Source organism: Dermacentor andersoni, chromosome 10 (genome assembly GCF_023375885.2).
Source record: "Dermacentor andersoni chromosome 10, qqDerAnde1_hic_scaffold, whole genome shotgun sequence".
Taxonomy (NCBI): Eukaryota; Metazoa; Arthropoda; class Arachnida; order Ixodida; family Ixodidae; genus Dermacentor; species Dermacentor andersoni.
In genome coordinates, this window is record NC_092823.1 from 59,607,645 (window position 1) to 59,627,544 (window position 19,900).

General features: G+C 46.2%; 1 protein-coding gene across 1 annotated transcript in view; it reads right to left on the reverse strand.

The window, feature by feature from the left end:
• LOC126543452 (thyrotropin-releasing hormone-degrading ectoenzyme-like) overlaps nt 1-18,213 on the reverse strand; it is a 45,849-nt gene extending 27,636 nt beyond the window's left edge. Inside the window, exons 1-7 of the mRNA XM_072284688.1 lie at nt 18,174-18,213; nt 14,638-14,826; nt 10,644-10,759; nt 6,772-6,914; nt 4,348-4,446; nt 2,269-2,433; nt 1,463-1,555 (exon numbers count right to left, since the gene is read on the reverse strand). Of these exons, the coding sequence (XP_072140789.1) occupies nt 1,463-1,555; nt 2,269-2,433; nt 4,348-4,446; nt 6,772-6,914; nt 10,644-10,759; nt 14,638-14,826; nt 18,174-18,213 (845 nt within the window). The remainder of the gene's footprint in view (nt 1-1,462; nt 1,556-2,268; nt 2,434-4,347; nt 4,447-6,771; nt 6,915-10,643; nt 10,760-14,637; nt 14,827-18,173) is intronic.
• Between the last annotated feature and the right edge of the window lie 1,687 nt (nt 18,214-19,900).

The following is a 19,900-nucleotide window of genomic DNA, read 5'->3' on the forward strand; positions in this document are numbered from 1 at the left end:
TAAGATGCAAAGCGGTCCTTGCAATATTGACTGCTTTGCAGGCTGCCATAAGATGCAAAGCGGTCCTTGCAATATCGACTGTTTTGCAGGCTGCCATAAGATGCAAAGCGGTCCTTGCAATATTGACTGTTTTGCAGGCTGCCATAAGATGCAAAGCGGTCCTTGCAATATTGACTGTTTTGCAGGCTGCCATAAGATGCAAAGCGGTTAGCCTGCCAATTCAGTTTTCACAGCGCGGAAATGTGTGGGTATAACGATAATATTTCGTGCGTGACGCCCATTTCAGTTCTTTCGAAATAAGCCCGTGCAGAAATTTCTTCCCGAGGCAGAAAATGCCGTGAATGTAATATATCGCGTTTTAACCCCGCCTGCCTAAAATTATTTTGAACTGCAATTGAAATGTTTTTTTCATCATCTAACATTTATTTTCAACATGCTGTTAACGGCCAACGACTTCTGTACACATCGTAGTGCTGCGTTGCTTTGTGCTTACTGTTGTTCCCCCGCTATGTAATTCCTGCCTGGGCCTTTGGAGTATTTCAATAAATGAAATAAATAAATCTGCAAGAGTTTAACAAGCATAAGTGATAGCAAGTGACTGTGGGCTGCGCCGTAGGTCACCTGCATCACGAACCACTCTCCTTAAGAGGAAGCTTTAGCTCAGGTGCTCCTATCTAAATGCATGTAAAAGGAGAATTAGTTCTTCTCGGCAACCACTGCACCAAATTTGACGAGGTTCATTGAATTTAAAAGAAAAGCTTAAAATCTAGTGACTGTTGGCTTTGAATTTTTGATTTAGGTCGTCAATTTTTTACTAACAATTGGCGAAAATTGCGATTTTTCAGAGAACGAAACTATCAAGTTTACAACTCTGTAACTCAGCAATGAAAAACGATATCACAATTCTGTGAATTGCATCTCATAGTACATCTAAAGCGGACAAAATGTACATGTTACACGTGAATTTTGAAATATTTAGTAATGTGTAAATACGGCTTTTGCAGAATCTTTGTACACAACGTAACAAATTCACGTAATATATAAATTAACATATCGAATTTGTCCACTTTGAATGATATAATGGATGCCGCTTACAGAACCGTGATATCTGTTTTTGATGCAGAGCTATGAATTTGTAAACTTCGTGCCTCTATATTTTTCGAGCTTTTGAATTTTTACGAATGTTTTCAACGAAATTCAGGCCCTAACTCGAAATTCCGCTTCCTACAGACACTAGAATTTAACTTTCTCTCTCAAATGCAACTAATTTCATTAAAGTTGGTCTAGGGGTTATCTCAGAAAAACTTTTTTGAGTTTTACATATATTTCAATAGGCCGCGTCGGAATTCGGCCCGAGCTCAAGCTTCCTCTTAAGCATTGATATTTAGGAGCAGTAGATTTGTGCTCTGAGACGAATGCTGTCACACACGGATTTCCGATGGCCGTGTTAGTATATACTCACGCAGCGGTCGTCCAAAAGTTGAGCCTCTCGTGGGAGAGCATGGTGAAATTCGTGAAGATGGCGGACAGCTGGTAAGCGGACATGGGCTCCGTTCTGCGATTTTCCAAGCGTGGCGTTTCACAAAGGCAGTTATGCTCGCACCTATATAGCGGGCGAGTGAAACGACAACACACACACACAGACACACACACACACACACATACACAGGCCAAATAACAGCTAACCAAAACTAGAGAGAGGTGAGGATGCCACCATACAACAAGACCGCCACAGAAGAAAACGTTAGCGATAATACAACAGCGTAAGACGAGCGTATAAAGGCTACGCGAAACAACCTTTGCAACAGTTACAAAAAAAAATCAGCAAAATTATTTACAAAAAAAATTCTGCCGTTTTGTAGCACAACCACGATACGAGGCTCGCCGTGGTAGGTGACTCGGAAATAATTTCGGCAGCCTGCGTTTCCTTAAGGCGCGCCTAAATCTAAGTGCGCTAGCGCTTTGGCGTTCCGCTCCCGAAATGCAGCTGGGGGATCGAACCTGTGACCTCGGAGCTCGGCAGCGCAACGCCACAGCCGCTGGGCTACCCCGATGCGTGAAATCAATAGCTACACACACAAAATGCACGCCGTTTTTTTTTTTTTTCGACAATGTCGAAAAAGGGGAGAGGGAGATTCTAAGCGAAAGAAAATGAATAATGAAGCTCGCCTGCACTCTAGGCACAGTCGCGACGCGAGGTCTCAGCTAATCATAATACTCGACCTAAGTTAGACGGCCCATCGTCCCGTCCTGTCGCCCCTGGTATACCTGTGGAAGACGTGCACTACGGTGCCGTTGCTTTGTGTCGAGATGTTCATTACGCGGGCCGTTGAGGAGGTGCGTAAGTGTTCGTCGGTTAGCAGGCGCACGTCGAAGGTCGTCTTCCATCCGGGATCTTTGAAGCACGGAAAGCTCACGTGGGCGTCCAGCTTCCTGCAGAGTCGTGGGAGATGCATGGGGCAGGGGATTGGCTATGATTCAGATACACTGTAGAATATCGCTGTAACGGCGGGTAATTCCTTTGTACGCGATTCCGAAATTGGTAAATTCATTTCTCGAGAATGATGGGGCGCTTGAAGAATCAGCTGTTTCACAAATCGAGGAACGTTCTTTTTTTGTGTTTTCTTTGGTGCTTAATTATACTTCACTTTAAAGTGCGTTGAATTGGAAATATGTTATTTTTCTGGTTACAGGCACATAATTTCTTTCGCGTTATTACAAGCGAACGCTGTAATTATTTCTGTTGCAATTATTTCTGATGCGACAGTCGACTAATTTTATTCGAGTTTACACATTCCACTGTTACTGTGAGCCGTCCTGTATTTGTTAAAATTGTTCCATTACTGTACCTACTATGCCTAACCACATGCTTCTGCGAAGACATTTAGAATTTTTTTTAATCGCCTGTGACAGACTGCACAATCAAATCGTTAAGCTGCATTGATCGCACAGGCGTATATTATTTGCACGCGAGCTCATTACGTTTTTAATTAGTTACCTTACGACACATACTGCAATGTAAAACTCTTGCCGGGAAATTCGCAAAGCGGATCCACTTGGAACGAATTCTCAGGCTGACACCAGTTTCCAAATATTATTTCGCAGAACTTGCGATGAAATGCTTTGGCGCTCCAGTTACTTTAGCGCTTCAATGCGTGAATCGGCGTTTGGTTTTAAAAATCGCCGCCCAAGCACTCCGTACAGATGGTTAACCAGCGACGCTTAAACGTGCGGCCCCGGTGTTTATCACTGGGTTAATCCCGACGGTTCATTAAACGACGGCTTGGTAGGCTGCCGCTTCCTCGGTACGCAGTTGCTGCTTGCGCTCGGCTACACGAGACGTTTCTTGTGCCCGGGCTGCAGCACCGGCACGGCGTTGACGAGCTCGTTCCTGGTTCTGCTCGCGGTGTTGCTGATCGAATGCTGCGTGCTCCTCAGGAGTACGTATGACGCGTGGCCTACCCATTTCGGAGCCGGAGAGCAACTGCTGCACGCCCGCTCAGCTGTTACAGAGAGCAACGATGTCACTACTGGCAGCTGCTAACCGCGCGCCTCTTTCTCTCTTTTTTGGGGGGAGGGCATACGCATGTGATTTCGAAGGAGGAGTTTTCGGCGCACAGGCGACCGATAGACAGACGGAAGAATCGACCAGCCACATATTACAGCTTCGCTGTAGAAAGTAAGTGGAACGACAGTGAATTTTTACCCTCAAATTTGATGGCCCGGAATCCTCTATATTTCAATAAAGAGATTTCTCTCCATCTCTCTCGAGGCCTCATAACGTGCAATGTAATGACAGAAACTTGCTAACGTTATGAATACTTGCATGTGAACAACACTTTCAAATAATTGTGAAAACTGCCTGTTCATTATTCGAAAGTTATTCCATGTTGAATTCGATTCGATTCTGGCACTCTCCGTTTCGTATTCGGTTCGGCCTCAAAAATTACAATTCCCACACCCCTATTGAAACGCGACCACTAAAAACGTACATATCAGCAGTGCCACTCTAAGTAGATTCATTCATGCAAATACGTCACTGCCGTTTTGTGCTAGCTTTAAAATAAATTGAATATTTTCGACATTATCAGGACAATAAACTCCTGTCACTTAATAATAATATAACAACAATTACTTAATTTACCAATATGAAGAATCGAGACAGTAAAACAAAAATTCCCACGACCTGTTTGATTGGTTGGCCCCTCCGCTAACTTCAAACTATTATAGCCGAAAGCTTGTGGGAAAAAGAACTAGCTACGAGTACATAGCGAATTCTCGTGGACCTTTTCTTCACTCATGAAACTAACGCTTCCTATAGGATGAGAGACCTAGCGACAAACTCACCAGGGTAACATGAGCAAAACAACTTCACTGCCGTCTCGCTTCATGACCAGACCGGATTCCTGGCCGAATCGGCCCTGGAACTGCACGGTGAGGTTGTACCTGCATTGAGAATGTAAACTTCTTGAGGCACATCTTATGTTAATCGTACATGCACGCTCACTTCACCTTGAGAGGGTTCTTCCCAAATTTCACTTGTGGCGCCGCGGTATTGTGCTACGAACTCTTCTTGAAGAAAAGAAAGGACACTAAGGACAAACAAGCGCGCATACAAGGCCGCACTAAGCACTTTCCTTGCAAATTGTACTTGGGCATTGATTTTTTTTTTTCTCAACCGCGTCACGGTCCGCCGGTTGAGGGGAGCGCTGTCACCTGCTGCTGCTGTTTCTGCATAACCCCCCCCCCTCTTTGCCTGACATGGCGTCTCCATATGCACTTAGTAATTATGTGTGTGGCTGCGTCGTTGTTGAAGATGCATGTGTCTGTATTTGCGCGGCATCTTAAAGTGCAGTATTTTAATGTGCAGTATTTTAATGCGTCGAATTGCAAACATTGGTGGGCCCAGATGTTCCGGGCCTATTATACGACGGAGGGAAAGAGATGTAAGCGCTTTATTTTCCCAAGGAATAAATCATGCGGCGCAAGTGGATACACGCGGTCCCAAGGAGCGATATTACGCCAAGTACACGAAGGTGTGGCATGTGCCACGGCTATTTCTATTCATTCTTCACTGCCACGTGTGAGCTTTGCTTTTATAACATGGAACTAGAGGTTCACGAGAATGCTCCTAGCGCCACTTGTTAGACGCGACCGTGTCACACCTGGGCGGCAGGCACATGTTTCCTTTCTGAAGGAGCAAAGCACGCACTTCACCGGCATCGCATCGCGAAAGCTATGTGGGATTTATCTTGCATTGGACAAAGTCTTGGCCGAGCGTATGGCGTCATTTGCACGATGCAATGAACACCATTGCATTGGATGGGCGCGCTGGTCCTTCGTCCAGCCAGGAACTCAGAAGTCCGACGCTACGCTCCATCATGCCCGGCGACTCCGGACAGACCGTACCAGCTTCGACCGCGTTTCTTGTTACCGGTGCGCCGCCCCCTTCAAAAGGACCCCACTATCTTCAGTGGCACTGGTGACAACGATCTGGAGACTGGCTGTCCTACTACGAACGCTTGGGCATAAGCAATAAATGGCCCGATGCCACGAAACTTAACGCCATCTTTTAGCTCACCCACGTGGTTAACATATCCTACCGCAACCATGAGGCAGACCTTGACTGACTGCAAGTCGGCCTTTAAGACAAAACTGACGCGAGTATTCGGCCGCCCGGCTAGGGGGGTGTGCGGGCACAAATAATTTTAGTGGCCGCCACCTTGGCTATGACGCCACACCGAGAGCCGCCATCTTGAATTTGGGAAACCGCAACTATGGCGCCATTTCGTCCCATGACGTCATAATCACGTGGCTTCACGTCTATCCGCCATATTGGGCCATTACGTCGTAGTTGGCACCCGATTTCGGCCGCCAGCTTAGAGTTTAGATTCCGAAACGATGCCGCTATCTTTTTCTTATGACGTCATAATCACGTGGGTTCAGTTCTATCCGCCATATTGGATTACGGCGTCCTCATTGGCACCATAATTTGGCCGTCATCTTGGATTATGACGTCAGTCACGTGACGTCATCAATCACCAATTGGGTTGCTATTGATTTACTGTGAAGGCCGCCATCTTGGATTTATTGGTTGCGTCTTCAATTGGCGGCCATCTTGGATATATCAGTGACATCACCAATTCGATATACTAATGACGTCACCAATCAATCATCAATTGGGTTGCTATATCAATTTAGTATGGGGGCCGCCATCTTGAATTCCTCTGACTGAAAATTTCACGCCGAAGGGAAGTGGTAGCAGACCCCAAGAAATCGAGAAACGTGATGAGTAAGAGCTAAAGCACTTAAAACAGCGAAGCTGTGGTTCTCACGCACTTCGGATATTTTTGGGGTCTGTTTTGTCACTGCCCGGAATGTATTCAACCAAGCCTCTCCAAGTACTTCACTATATCCGGGCATAGTGCTTCTACACTTTCCTTTACGTCCGCGACCCATTCGTGCCCACTCTACTTAGCTCTACAGACGCCGGCGTCTAGCACCGCGTTCATATGGCCCAGGCTTCGCTGCTAGCAGTTCTCAGTGATGATTCACCGCCGACGACGGCGTCCGGGTGCGCGTTCTGGCTCGTGCCCTGGTCATACGGCCGCTTCGGGACTTGGACGCAGGCCGCGTTGCTGTCTCTTCTCTGGCTGACATTTGACAAAGACACCGCGCCGGCGCACACCCCAGTAGCCTTCCAGCTTCGCCCACACGAAAACCGTTGCGGAACACCGCTTTCGACAGTATCGATGCAAATGATCTGCTTACGTGCGACCCTGCCTGAGAAGGTGAGTCGTGTCGATGACGATCTTGCTGCCGTCTCGGAGAACGCGTGTGACGCGCACGGGAAACGACTTCCAGCGGAGCACTGTCTTCATGATTTGCAGCTTCCGGCTGCAGTCGAGCACGATCTGAGCAGAAGTAGAAAACGTGGAGTGATGTCGTTTGAAAGACAGTGAACACGCTGCAAACTAATATATATATATATATATATATATATATATATATATATAGTAGGCAAAGAGGGATTCTTCAGGCTACCTTTCAAACGTAAAGAACTTGAGTGGTGCTACAAGGTAAACAGAGCAAGTATTTACTTGTTCTGTTCTGTAATACTTGTTCTGTTTACCTTGTAGCACCACTCAAGTTCTTTATATATATATATATATATATATATATATATATATATATATATATATATATATATATATATATATATATTGTTATTTCGACTATGGCTAATTCGATCTTTCGATTAAATCAATACTGACCGAAGGTTCCGGCCGGCGCTCGTGCATTTCTGTACGACCGTGCTTTCCCTATTTCGATCCTGAAACTAGCCTTCGCCGAATAATTTCACTTGGCTGGCCATCCCGGGCGCGCCCGGCTCCAATGGCGACGGCAATAGTGACTCTAACGGCGGCAGAGTCCGTCTCGGAGGCGCTTTGGGTGTAGCGAATGCGTCGAACACTCGTCATCTCCCGTCAAAAACGCCTACTTTCGGCCGGCCGTAGGGAGGTATTCAATCGACAGCAGTAGCTAACAATGAATTATTAAAGTACTTAGGCACACACAGACACTTGCGTACGTGCGTGCTTGCGTGCGTGCGTGTGAGAGGGGAGAGTGGGTCCACGGAACAAAACATAAACATTTGATACTTTTAGTTTGGTTTCTGGGAGCTAAACTACCCTGACTGTTGGTGCTGCGTTATGCCGGACTGCTAGTCTCTTGAGCGTCTCTTGAAAAATCTCTTGAACACGCCCTCCCATGTTTGGTTACTTACAATGCATAACTCACCCACCATGCACACAACTTCCGTATTCTAAGAATGTATCACAAGTAAACCGTAGATATCAGCCAGTATGCGGAAGTAGGTGCAAAACTCGTGCAAATGTATATCTTTTAACCTTCACAAATGTATAATGGCTCCCAAATTTTCTTTTTTTTTTTTCGTTTTGAAATATCACTTGTATGTCACAGCTGCTGCCCATTGCGGCAATGCATGGCCAAGTCAGACGAGCATACTAGTCTTTTGAGTGAAATATGTTGATCTCATAGGCACATATTGAGACACCGGCTAGTCTGCCCTACGTACGTTTGACCACATGTGAAAGGAATAGAAAGGAATGCAGTACACTGCCACTGACACACATTGCACAAATTTGGTGGTATCTTTAACCAAGCAAGCCTCGTTTGCCTACTTGCCTTTCTCAATTCTATTGTGAACTGTTGTGCATATCCTGCCTACTTTATTTTTTGCTCGAAATATATGTGCGCAGTAGTACACAAGTGAATTGAGAAAGGCACGCAGACAGTGGAGGCTTGCTCAGTTAAAGATACCCCAAATTTGTCTCGTGTCTGTCAGAGGTAGTGTAGTCTATTCCTTTGTTCGTGCGTATATTCTTCAAATGTACATGGGGCATGCAGACTGGCCAGTGCCTCAACATGCACCTAGGAGAGCACTATAATTCACTCAAGGAACCTGTGTGCTCGTCCCGCTTGACCATGCATTGACACAACGAGCTGTGCGCAGGAGTTAGATTGTTAATCTGTTTTGTTCGCCTACGGCGACCCATTGATGCAACAAAATCAGTGAGGAATGCCACATCCAGAAATGGGACGTGTGTCAGCCAACGCTCATTATTATAGAAGGATCGACATTTGGGCGAGTTGGTACTGGTTGAACATCTTGAAGGGGCAGCGCAAAAAGACGATGACAGAAGGCAGGAACACACAGGACAGCGCTGAACTCAAAACTTTATTCGAAAGCATACACACACTTATGTACACAACCCATAGTCACGTGCTCTCCCATCTATGGCGTCATTATCAGTGCGCAGGCAAAAAAAAATGACGCCGTGGATGGGAGAGCACGTGGATATGGGTTGTGTACGTAAGTGTCTGTATGCCTTCGAATAAAGTTGTGAGTTCAGCGCTGTCCTGTGTGTTCCTGCCTTCTGTATTCGTCCTATTGCGCCGCCCCTTCAAGATGCTCATTATTATTGCATGACAAAGAGGAACACTCTCTAACGGCATGGAATAGCAATATGACCATGCTTATTCGTTCAATTTTTTATGCATGTATTGTTTATCATACTTTTATACATTTGTTTTGCAACTTGTGCCATTTTTCTGAAAGGAGCGCTCGGATGTAAACGATAAAAAACACCAAATACGGCGTGGTGTATTTCTCGATTGAGAGAAATGCCGTCATACCGGAGGCCAGCACAGGCATGACATAGTGGACTTCAAATGTAAGTGAACTGTGCGGGAAGCTGATGCAAACATTCTTTAACGATTGGCACTTCGATGTCTCGGGGATGGATTGGGTTGGCCGTGCACGAGTACTCCTATGCTCATTTCCACGCCAACCAATCAGATAGTGAGATTTTCGAATTCACGCTAGCAATCCACAGCCACTGCTGCACTTTGTAGAGTGGAAACAGATGCAGCCCAAGTAGTTCACAACATGTACACGCGCCACAACTGATCCACGTTGCATGTTTGTACAGCCAAGAATAATTTCTGCATGCTGTAGTTACTGCTGCGCCCAAGGGCCACACAGTGGCTCCTCAACTTTGTGTGAACCGACAACACATAAATTTTTCGCGGAACTAGCTACAACATCACCATATCGTTCTGCAACAAGTGATACAGTGCGTATTACTGTGATTGATTGCCAAGTTTTGTTAATTTTCTGTCCTTTCTACCATTCAGCGTACACGTGCACTCACTTCAAGACGACGGCCCTCCACCTCAAAAACAGTCTTTCCTCAATGATAATCGGCGAGATTAAATGAAAGGAAAATATCACATTCGTAACCAGATGGATACTATGTTTTCCTTTCATTTAAACTCCCTCAGCGTTCAAGAAAGCGTGGATATGCTCAATAAATGCTTTTTGTCAACCTCCTTTCGTTGAGCAATGTCTAACGTGCAACTTATGTACGGACCCACGTACAGTTTGTAAAAAGTGCTCCACCTTCGCTTTATATATATATATATATATATATATATATATATATATATATATATATATATATATATATATATATATGCAGGCTGCATATGTCAAGCACCAAAGATGGTCAGGCACAGCTAAGATCTTTAAATAAGGTTTGACTGCCATCGGTACACATCAGAAGATGTTATCACACGTGGTGGCTAATTTTGTTATAAGAATGCTATGAACGCCACCAATCTAATCCACAAGCTCATTAGAGGTTCATTAGGAAGACATGAGACAGTCACAAGAAAACTGCTCTGGAATGCAAATTAGGAACACATTTCATGCTCACACGAAAAACACTAAAGTATTCATCAGAATCACGGTGGTCAAGATGTTTTAGAATGACATTAGGAATACACCTGAACATTCAAGAAAGATAATGGGGTTTTAGGCACCAAAACCACGATCTGCTTATGACGGACGCTGTAGTGATGGAGTCCGAAAATTTTGACCACCTGGGGTTCTTTATCGCGCACTAAACCTAAGTACTAGGGTGTTTTCTCATTTCGCCCCCATCGAAATGCGCGGGCAATCAGAAAATTCCCAAGAAACACGTGAAAAAGTGAAATGGCTGCAATGTCACAACTAATGAGCATTTCATGTGAAACTCGTCACATTTTCTTGAGATCACCTTTCGTGCGTTGTGCTGGATCTCGAAGACTGCGTGCACGTACCCGTCGTACGTCCGGTCCTCGATGCGCGGGTGCAGCAGCAGGTCGTAGTGGACTGGTCGCCATGGAGACGCAGCTGCAATTCGCAAGCCCCGATAGGTCTCCGATTACCACTAGTAACGCATAACAAGAGCGCTCACGAGGCGTGCCAACCGGAAAAGGCTTAACAATTTCTTCAGGCACAACCACAGCCTCCACTTCTGGGAAAATAGCTTCGCAGGAACAGAGCAGGTAAAAGCACCCCTTAGCTGTTATCACCCATTTACAACATATGTGCATGTATGACCTATATTACAAAATTTTTATTTAGTTCAAGTCAAGGAAAAACACACGGAGCGAAGGTAACCTAAAGAGGAACGACTAAATCGGTCTATGTAAAGGTGCAGTTTTATTGCAAAGCTACTTTTCATTGCTATGACGCTTCAATGACGCGCAAATGTTGATCGCTAGAGGAGAAAGAGAAGGCCAAACCTCACTTTCTTGAATTTAGCACACGAACACGCCGGTACGTCAGTGTGACGTGACAAATTTTACTTTTTTTCTTGTACTTGGGGACCGTTCTAGAGCGTAAACGTTTTGTTAAATTTCCACCTTAAACAAACGGGTGGTGTCTGCAACATGGGGGCCGTGACTTGTTTCCAGCTCCGAATCACTGCCGGTGCATGCAGCCCGCAAAAGCATAGCCCGCGAGACGCGTTTCGTTTGATCGGAGGCGACCTCTACTGAAGCGTGGATTTGGACACAGCCTCTCGTTCCTTTGTGATGCACCTGGCCCTCTTTTACCGAAAGCGATTCACAAAACCCTAGGAGCCGTTGTCAAAATCTGTGACGTTGCGGAAGCTGGAGCTGGAACTTCGAGAGGGCACGGCCACTCTTGTTTTTCTTCGTTTTCTTTTTTTTGCGTATTTGCCGGTTTGTCAACCCTCCTCTCGCGATAAGGCTGAGCTTTTGAGCATTTTTGATCGGTCGTTTATTAACACTGATTAAGTTATTATTATTCTTCAGCGCCCCTTAATCTTCTGCATCTACTGAAAAACAAAGAAAGCACACGTTACTGTGACACAGAACAGTTCCCCGAAGCATCGCAAGAAAATGGAATGTTGGCGATGAAGAGACTGTTGCCGTTTCAGCTGAAACAATTACCCTAAATACGGTCACGGAAGACCGCTCCTGCTCTCTCTCTCTCTCTCTCTCTCTCTCTCTCTCTCTCTCTCTCTCTGGCTGCAGCGTCGCGTCCTCCAAACGTACGTGGTTTGGAGCGAGTGCTGCTCACTGGAAGAAAGCCGGGATCCGTTCACTGAATCCGTTCAGAACGGATCCCTGTTCACTCGAACAGGGATTCTTTCTTGGCCCCCTTTTCGTATTGTTATACATAAATGATATTGTCCCTAACCTCTCTGTTAAAATCAGGATGTACGCTGACGACTGCGTTCTTTACCATGAAGTAACAACGGAAGAAGACCAACTCAGGCTAAACAGGGACTTTAATAAGGTAGTTGAGTGGTGTAAACAATGGCAAATATGCATTAATTTTGAAAAGACAGTATATATGCGGATAACTTTAAGAAAGAAGCCACCGCTATATCGCTATGGCACAGAAAACGCTTTTTTGTCAGAGAGAACGCAATATAATTACCTTGGCTTGTACATAACAAAAGATCTTTCCTGGTCAAAGCACCTTGACACAGTAATAGCAAACTGTCGCTGCAAGTTGTTTCTTCTAAGACACGTATTCAAATCCTCCACACCAACAGTACGTCTATTGGCATACAAAACACTCCTCCGTCCCGTTTTAGAATATTCCTAGTTATATGGGACCCGTTCAGTAAAAGCGATATTGGAAAGCTAGAAAGCTTAGAGAAAAAATGCAGTTCGATTCATCTACAAAACATATGGGCGTAGTTCTATTACTAACCCTTTATCTAGGAGCGGCTTGCCTTCTATAAGTGATAGAAATCGTGTATGTCGATTAAAATTCTTTTTCCAAGTAATAAATGGTAACTACAACATCGACACGTCTCACATTATCACCTATACAACAGGTTACGCTACCAGACTGCGACACTCACTAACTGTAGCTCCATTTACAACACGTGTCAGCTGCTTCAAGTATTCCTTTCTTCCTAGAACTACAGTAGATTGGAATAAGCTGGCCACTAAAACTGTAACAGAGGACTCATTATAATTTCTGCACTTGCTGAGATTGTTAGTGATGTTAGTGATACTGTTTGACTGTATGATTGTAAAAATTGCTGAAGTAACGTTGAAGCGCTTGTTTTGCGCCTGTTTTTTGCGCTTGTGTGAAGCGCTTGAGTGCAGAATTTTTTTAGTGCAGTTCCCCATTTTTATATTTATTTTGTTCTGTAACCTTACTCGTGTATCACGCTGCTAAGATCTTGTTTAAGATGGCAGTATTTACAAATAAATAAGTAAATAAATAAATAAATAAATAAATAAATAAATAAAGCGCTTTGTGGGCACAGCTTATTGATTGTTTTGTATCTACGTACCATGCATATTTAGCATTACTATACCGGAGCCAATGAAAGAACTCGTGCAGCAACATGCCATTCCAATGCTCCGTGTCTAGAAAAAAAATTTTTAAAGGCTACACAAACCTAACTGATAAGATGCGAGGCTCAAGGGGACTAATTATTAGCTTACACAACTTCAAGACGTAAAATTAGCTTCGGAAATAAGGTTGACCTAAAATCCAAGAGGTCGTTCAGAGACAAACAGAAAAAACTCAGTGCCCTTCCACTCTGTGAAGAAGGATGACCAGCAAAGCTGTGTATGTGAGCCCCTTAATGGCGACCTTCACCTCCGCCAAGGTTCGGCCCGGCATTGCACTGTCTTCGGGAGCGGCGCACGTATGGGGAGTGCTTAACGCCTGCTTCACCTCCGCTGCGGATCGGCCCAGTACTAGTAGCACTATCTTCTGGGTCGCCCACGTATGGGGAGTTCTTAACGCCTGAGTGACCTCCGCCGCGGCTCCACCCAGCATTGCACACTATCTTCGGGATTTTTTCTACATGCGGACACGAAAGCGGGGAAAGCAGCCCTTAACAGCTTCGCTGTAGAAAGCAACATTAATTGCGGAGCTGTATGTGCCGAAATTGCGGTCTTGTTATGATGCACACCATAGTGGCGCGCCTGGCAATTCAGTCTGACCACCTATGGTTTTTTAACGTACACCCAGCGAACGGTACATGAGCGTTCTTGCATTCCGCCTCCACCAGAATGGCCGAGTCCAAGGCAGAAGGGAGAAATTCTGGCGAATTCATTTACTTTCCCAAAATTCCTGCACCGTCTCAACATCCATACTAACTGGGGTACGCGGACCGTAGCGCCAAATTTCCCGCTATCAGTTCTTGTAGGTATCTTGAAGGCCTAGCACGGCCTAGCACTGTCCACTGGAGCAGCACTTGTTGCTGCACGTCCGGATAGGCGACCATTATTCGCCGCATTCGTTTTATCTGACTACTCGCGACCAGTAAGTGTGATTTCAAATCTTGATTCCAGTCCAATGTTGATGCGTCAAACCTGTCACATAGCATAAGATTTTGCCGTCTCTCTCTCTCTATTTCATAAAATTCGTCATTACAACATTAAGCGACACTTCTTTGTTACCACGATTGTACATTTCTTCCAGCAACGGTCGTCAGTTTGAGGCCGACGTGCCATGCTGCCACACTGACCATTTCAATTCTTCAATTCCCACGACAAGCGCCGACTGGAACCACCTTCCCCTTTCCATTGTTTCGATTGGTCAATACCAACGAATTCAAGAAAGCCCTCGTTAACGACTTGTTCTGACGCTACTGCGCTGTTAAATACGCTGTTGTTGTTTTTTCGCACCAGCCACTCGTCTCCGTAATGCCAGACCCTACGAGAAAATAAACCAAATAAAAACAAGTCAAATCAATATTAAATGAAAGATGGCCTCGAACTTACCAGCCGCCACGCTCCAGTCGGACGCGTCCGTCGTGCCGTTCTCCTGCGGCGGCAGCGGGTGACCACCAGGCCGCCGCTCTTCGAGCTTCAGCAGCTGTACCACTCCCATCACGGTGGCGCCGATCAGAGACACGGCCGTGAACAGGGCCACGAACAAGATCAGCCGCTCCTGGAACTCGTCTATGGGCTCTGGACGCATTACCGGGCAAGAACAGACCCGTTTAGTGGTATCGCTGCAAAGGCACCTTGCATTTGGTCGAGGGGAGGGAGGCTGGGGGCTTGTTTAGCTACTTAGCCGCACGCTTAAAACTCCGGCTTAAGTCTCCGCCCCCCCCCCCCTTCCCAAATTTTTTCACGTACTGGAATACCTGGAATACGACGTGCGACAACACCCGCTTGCCTCCGTCCACCCTCTCTTCAAGTCAAGTGCGCGTCCTACCCCCCCTCCCCGCCCCCGAGAAAGATATCTGGCTACGTCACTGTGACGTGCCCAATCCTGAGTGTCCGTTGGAACCCAAACTAAAAACCGTACACTGACAGGACGTGTAGCCCGAACTTAACCGGGAATCCGAAGCCGAACCGATATTCCTTTAAGGCGCCCGAACCCGAATCCAACCTGTACACCAAAAATAATAATATTAACAATAACAGTTACCGGCTCTGCAGGGAACAGTTCGAGCACATAGCGTGCTCAGTAGCATGTATGGGTGGCCAATAGACAAGGCCTTCTTCGAAATATTTACTTCCTCGGTCGGCCCACCCCACTGGCAGATTGTTACGACTCGCGAGTTGCATTCTGGGTGACAGTCGGGATAGACCTAGAGCACAGCCACTGGCACTTCTGAACTCAGGGATCATGTCCTTTCTGCCCCCACAGCCAGCAATTTGTTTCGGGCGCTCCGCAGAATCGCCTTTCCTGTTGGAGCTCCCAGTTGGGCCGTTATAGGCCAGCTTGCGACAATATCCATAGATAAACCGTAAAACAAACGTGCTAGAATACACGGAGAGTAGAAATTACGGTGTTCTAGAGAAAGGGAGCGGAAAAAAATTGGAAAGACAACGGGTTCATCAGTACGGCGTTCTTCTAACGGTAACACTGCGGTCTGGAATGAGAATGTCGCCACCATCTCTGTGGATGGCAGCAACGGCCCTTGACGGCCCAGGAAGTGTGCTGTTAATTCTTTCGTGCCATGAATTCGACGTATACGTTTAGTGCCTCCAAGCAGATTACGACGCTGCTCGATTTGTTTTCAACATCTTTCCCGGGGCCACAATGCGCGTGATTCGGACTTCCTTTGTGCGCGCTTAGTCGGTACGAGACATTTGCGACACGTGCAGCAAGACTGTCCCGATATTTAGCGCACTAACTGTCCTGGTTCATCCTTCAACAACATCAATGTTGTCCACGCATGCGTTTGTAAAAGAAAGAGGAAGAAAAGCAGGAAGCTGAGTGAGATGTCAATAGTTAGCTTCATTCACTGCAACCGACTAGACGTTTGCGGTTGTAATTGATGTAATACAATGTGAACAATGTGAATGCAGGCCCTCTCTCCGACAGAAAAAAAAATATACACGTGCAAAAGGTGTACAAAGGAGAAAAAAAATGGATCCAGCACGAAACCGCGCTGCCTTGTCAGCATCTCAGCACTCTCATCTGCGCTACACCCCCAACGCCAATTTTTATAATTTTATTCGAATACTCTAAGGAAGGACAACACTTCTGATGCAAATTACACGTGCAAATATCAGACTCGTCTCAATGATTGTGGTTGAGCAGGACCGCAGCTGTTGCGCAGACGATCGAGTTCCTGAGCAAACACAAGGAGGTCACTTATAGACAATAGTTGCTAGCCGTCGAGTAAGCATTCCTCGTCTTAGTGCAGTCTACGAATTCCCTGTCTCAATTTAGACAAAGGAATTTGTTTGACCCGTCTTAACGCGTTTTTCCTTCAGTACGACGCGCGGTGCTGTGGTACTGCCTTTATATACCGCTTATATACACTCCAACACTAAACGCATCTGGGACGTGCTCTTCGTCGTTTCCATTAATTTGATTGTCATCGTGCATCAGATGTGACCGTATTGCATCACATATGACGCAAATGTATCGAATAATGTAACTAAGGCCTTGAGAAAATTTTAGTTTAGCTTTTCTTTTAATTGTGAGTATTCGGGGTCGATTCCATTGGAGAATTTCACCATTAGAACACCTGTGTAAATTTCTACTGCAACCATAGGCCAGGCAGCCCACTCCTTTCACCTCTTGACCAGACTTGCGCAAGCGCCATGCGAACAAGTCATTAGCATAGTGTGGCTGTGTCGACCAACAAAGGACAGGATTAAATTTACCGTGCCGAACCATTTCGAGAAAACGTTATAAAATTTTACTTCTCCGAACTGAAACTGGACCGGAACGAAATCAGAGTGCGTTGAACCCGAAACCCGAAACGAAGCGGCATTTTCTTTCCGTTCGACACACCTGACCCGAAAGTCAGCTGTGCCGGTCGACATCTTCTATCTTCTTCGAGGCAGACGCATGATGCCACTGCCGGTAGACTGGTGCTACGGCAGCCAAGGCGACGTCATTACGAAAAGAGGGAATTTTTTTTAAATAAGATATGCGCAGCTACACATAAGTGTAAGCCAGTGTCGCTTGCTGTTTAGATCCTGGAAACACACTCTTTTCTACGCTACGTACATAGAGTATCCTGAGTGTATTCCATTGTTCGTTTTCATTCGCTCATTTTTTTTTGTGTGTGTATGTGTACACAGTGTATATGTATCTCATAAAATCATCCCTACGTGGCTTTACCATACGAACAATCTGTTACCTTCTTGTGGAGTAAGCGCACGATTCGCAAACGTACCGTTTGTGCCCTCGTTCTGCGTACCTCCAGCGGGGAAAAGTTTCAGCAGTATCCAGTTCAACGTCAACTTTAAAAAAAAAAAAGAAAACTCACAACCCCCTATTTTTTTTTACCCGACCAGGAAAATAAATTCGCGCACGTAGGGCCCGCTCGTGGCAATTCAGAAAAACCTTTATTCGTGGACGGATATACGAAAAAGCATACCTTCACGCGCGACTACACGACACTTATCACCGTTGTTAAAAATCACAGACACGCCTGCTGTTCGGCCATTCCAGAAACGGTGCTATTATGGAGCGCCATTCGGCGGCTCCCTCGCTTCTCAACTGCTGAAACTGCTCATCGGGATGGAGGAGGAAGAAAAGGAAGGAAGGAAAGGTAGGGAGGTAAACCACACGCACGACCGGTTTGCTACCTTAAACAGGGGAAGGAGTTTAAGGGAAGAAAGGAGAGGGAGGGAAGAAGGCACTATCGGTGTGAGTACATGCGGATGTCCAGAACTTCACGCCTATAATCGGTCACTGAGGCCGGTCGCTAATCGGGATAACCGCTATCCTTCTATACAGATGTGCCGGCAATCTGCTTTCGCAAAAACACGAAGCTGCAGATTCGCAGCTCGCCCCCTAGATACGTTGCCTCTGACGAAACAGGTTCTTTTTTTCCACGTACCTTCCTCAGTGGTCTCCTCTTCTATTTCTGTGTGCACCATGACGGATCTCGATCCTCTGTGGGTCCAGAAACGAGGCCTCCGACCTGCGCTCTTCTTTTTCTTCTTCTTCTTATACTTCTATCATAACACATAGCCGCGGTGGTTGATTTTCCAAGAGAGAACGCTGACGTCAGCTTCAGCTTTAGTTCCTTCTGACAAATAAAAGGCATCGTGCCATCCTCCAGGGGAACAGAAGCCAGAATAAATCATTATTAAACGATCGATTTTCCCCAAAAAAAAGTGGCACCTTCACCCGAAGGGCGACGAGGTGCAAGCGAAACGTCCCATTAAATTATATCTTTTCCTCGTTATATGTGCTTTTTTATTCAAACGATTACTGATTCTTCACAGTATTCTTGCTTTTACACTTAGCATGCAATTTCACCTTTTCAACAGCCATTACTCCAAGCAGTCCCGAAAGGTTATCCCTGCCTACAACCTGGAATAATACACCCGTTTCGCGGCCAATCGCGGCAAGCGTTAGGTATCGAACTTCTGTGCTAAATGTTCTGTGTTGGAATGCGACCGTCGCAAATTATGTATTTATATATATATATATATATAATAGTCAGGCATTAAAGTGAGTTAGTGAGTGAGGGAAGAAACTTTATTGCAGGTCCGGCGACGACGCGAACTCGTCGCGCACCCGCTTATTCCCACGTCGGGACCGGCAGGTCTAGCCCACCGGCCCGGTCGCGGGCACGCCTGACGGCCAGGATTTGCTTTTCTAGAGCGGGGCTACGCATAGTTCATTATGCGTGATAGGAGCGTCTCTGTGTGCGGGGAGACAGTCATCTGATCCGAGGGCAGCGCGGTTGGTAAAGCCACGCGCAGTCTAGTGGGCAGACTCGCTGAGGTTCAGAGGAACCCCCTCAATCGCCCCGACGTGGACAGGGAACCAAAGGATGGAGTATACGGAGGTGACGCAGTGCTTGGCGCCTTTCAGGATGTGAATTACCTGCCGCTCTACCCGGCCTTTCTGGAATGCCCTGACGGCCACTTTCGAATCCCTATACACCCTTTCCCTCCGACCGTCTTGCATGGCGAGTGCAATGGCCACTTGCTCGGCCACCTCGGGGTTCGTCGTCCGGACGGAAGCACAGTTGATGACTTTGCCCAGCGTGTACACGACGTAAACCGCAAAAGCCTTGCCGTCTCGCTATGCAGCTGCGTCCCCGAAGCTTGCTTCGATCTTGTCCTTGTTTATTTGCTTCAGGATTATAAATGCTCTTGCCTTGCGACGGCCTGCGTTGTGAACGGGATGGACGTTACATGAACCTTTTGAAGAATAACCATCGGATCTACGTGCCTCCGCCACCAGAAGTGTCCGCGCCACCTCACCGTGACGTCAGATTTTGAGAGCAGATCTTCGATTTTTTTTATAGGTAAGCAAGTACTGCGCTACTTTCTAAAGGAACCAAATACTAGACCTAGCAAGCTTCCAAATAACTTTCCCGTGCCAAAACTTGTCAAGCAAGCGAAAAGTGCTCTGGAATTTGTCGCTTCACAAGCGAGTACGAGAGCGCGAGGTTTCGACCCGACATTCCTCTTTCCGCGCAGTACTAATCAGTCTTCTACTGCCGAGTGGGAACAGACTTTTGAAAGTGTACTTTAACAGGTTCAGCTGACATAATGTTGGTCTTCGGCGTCCTTTTAAGCGCAGGTCGGAATACTCACTAACGAGTAC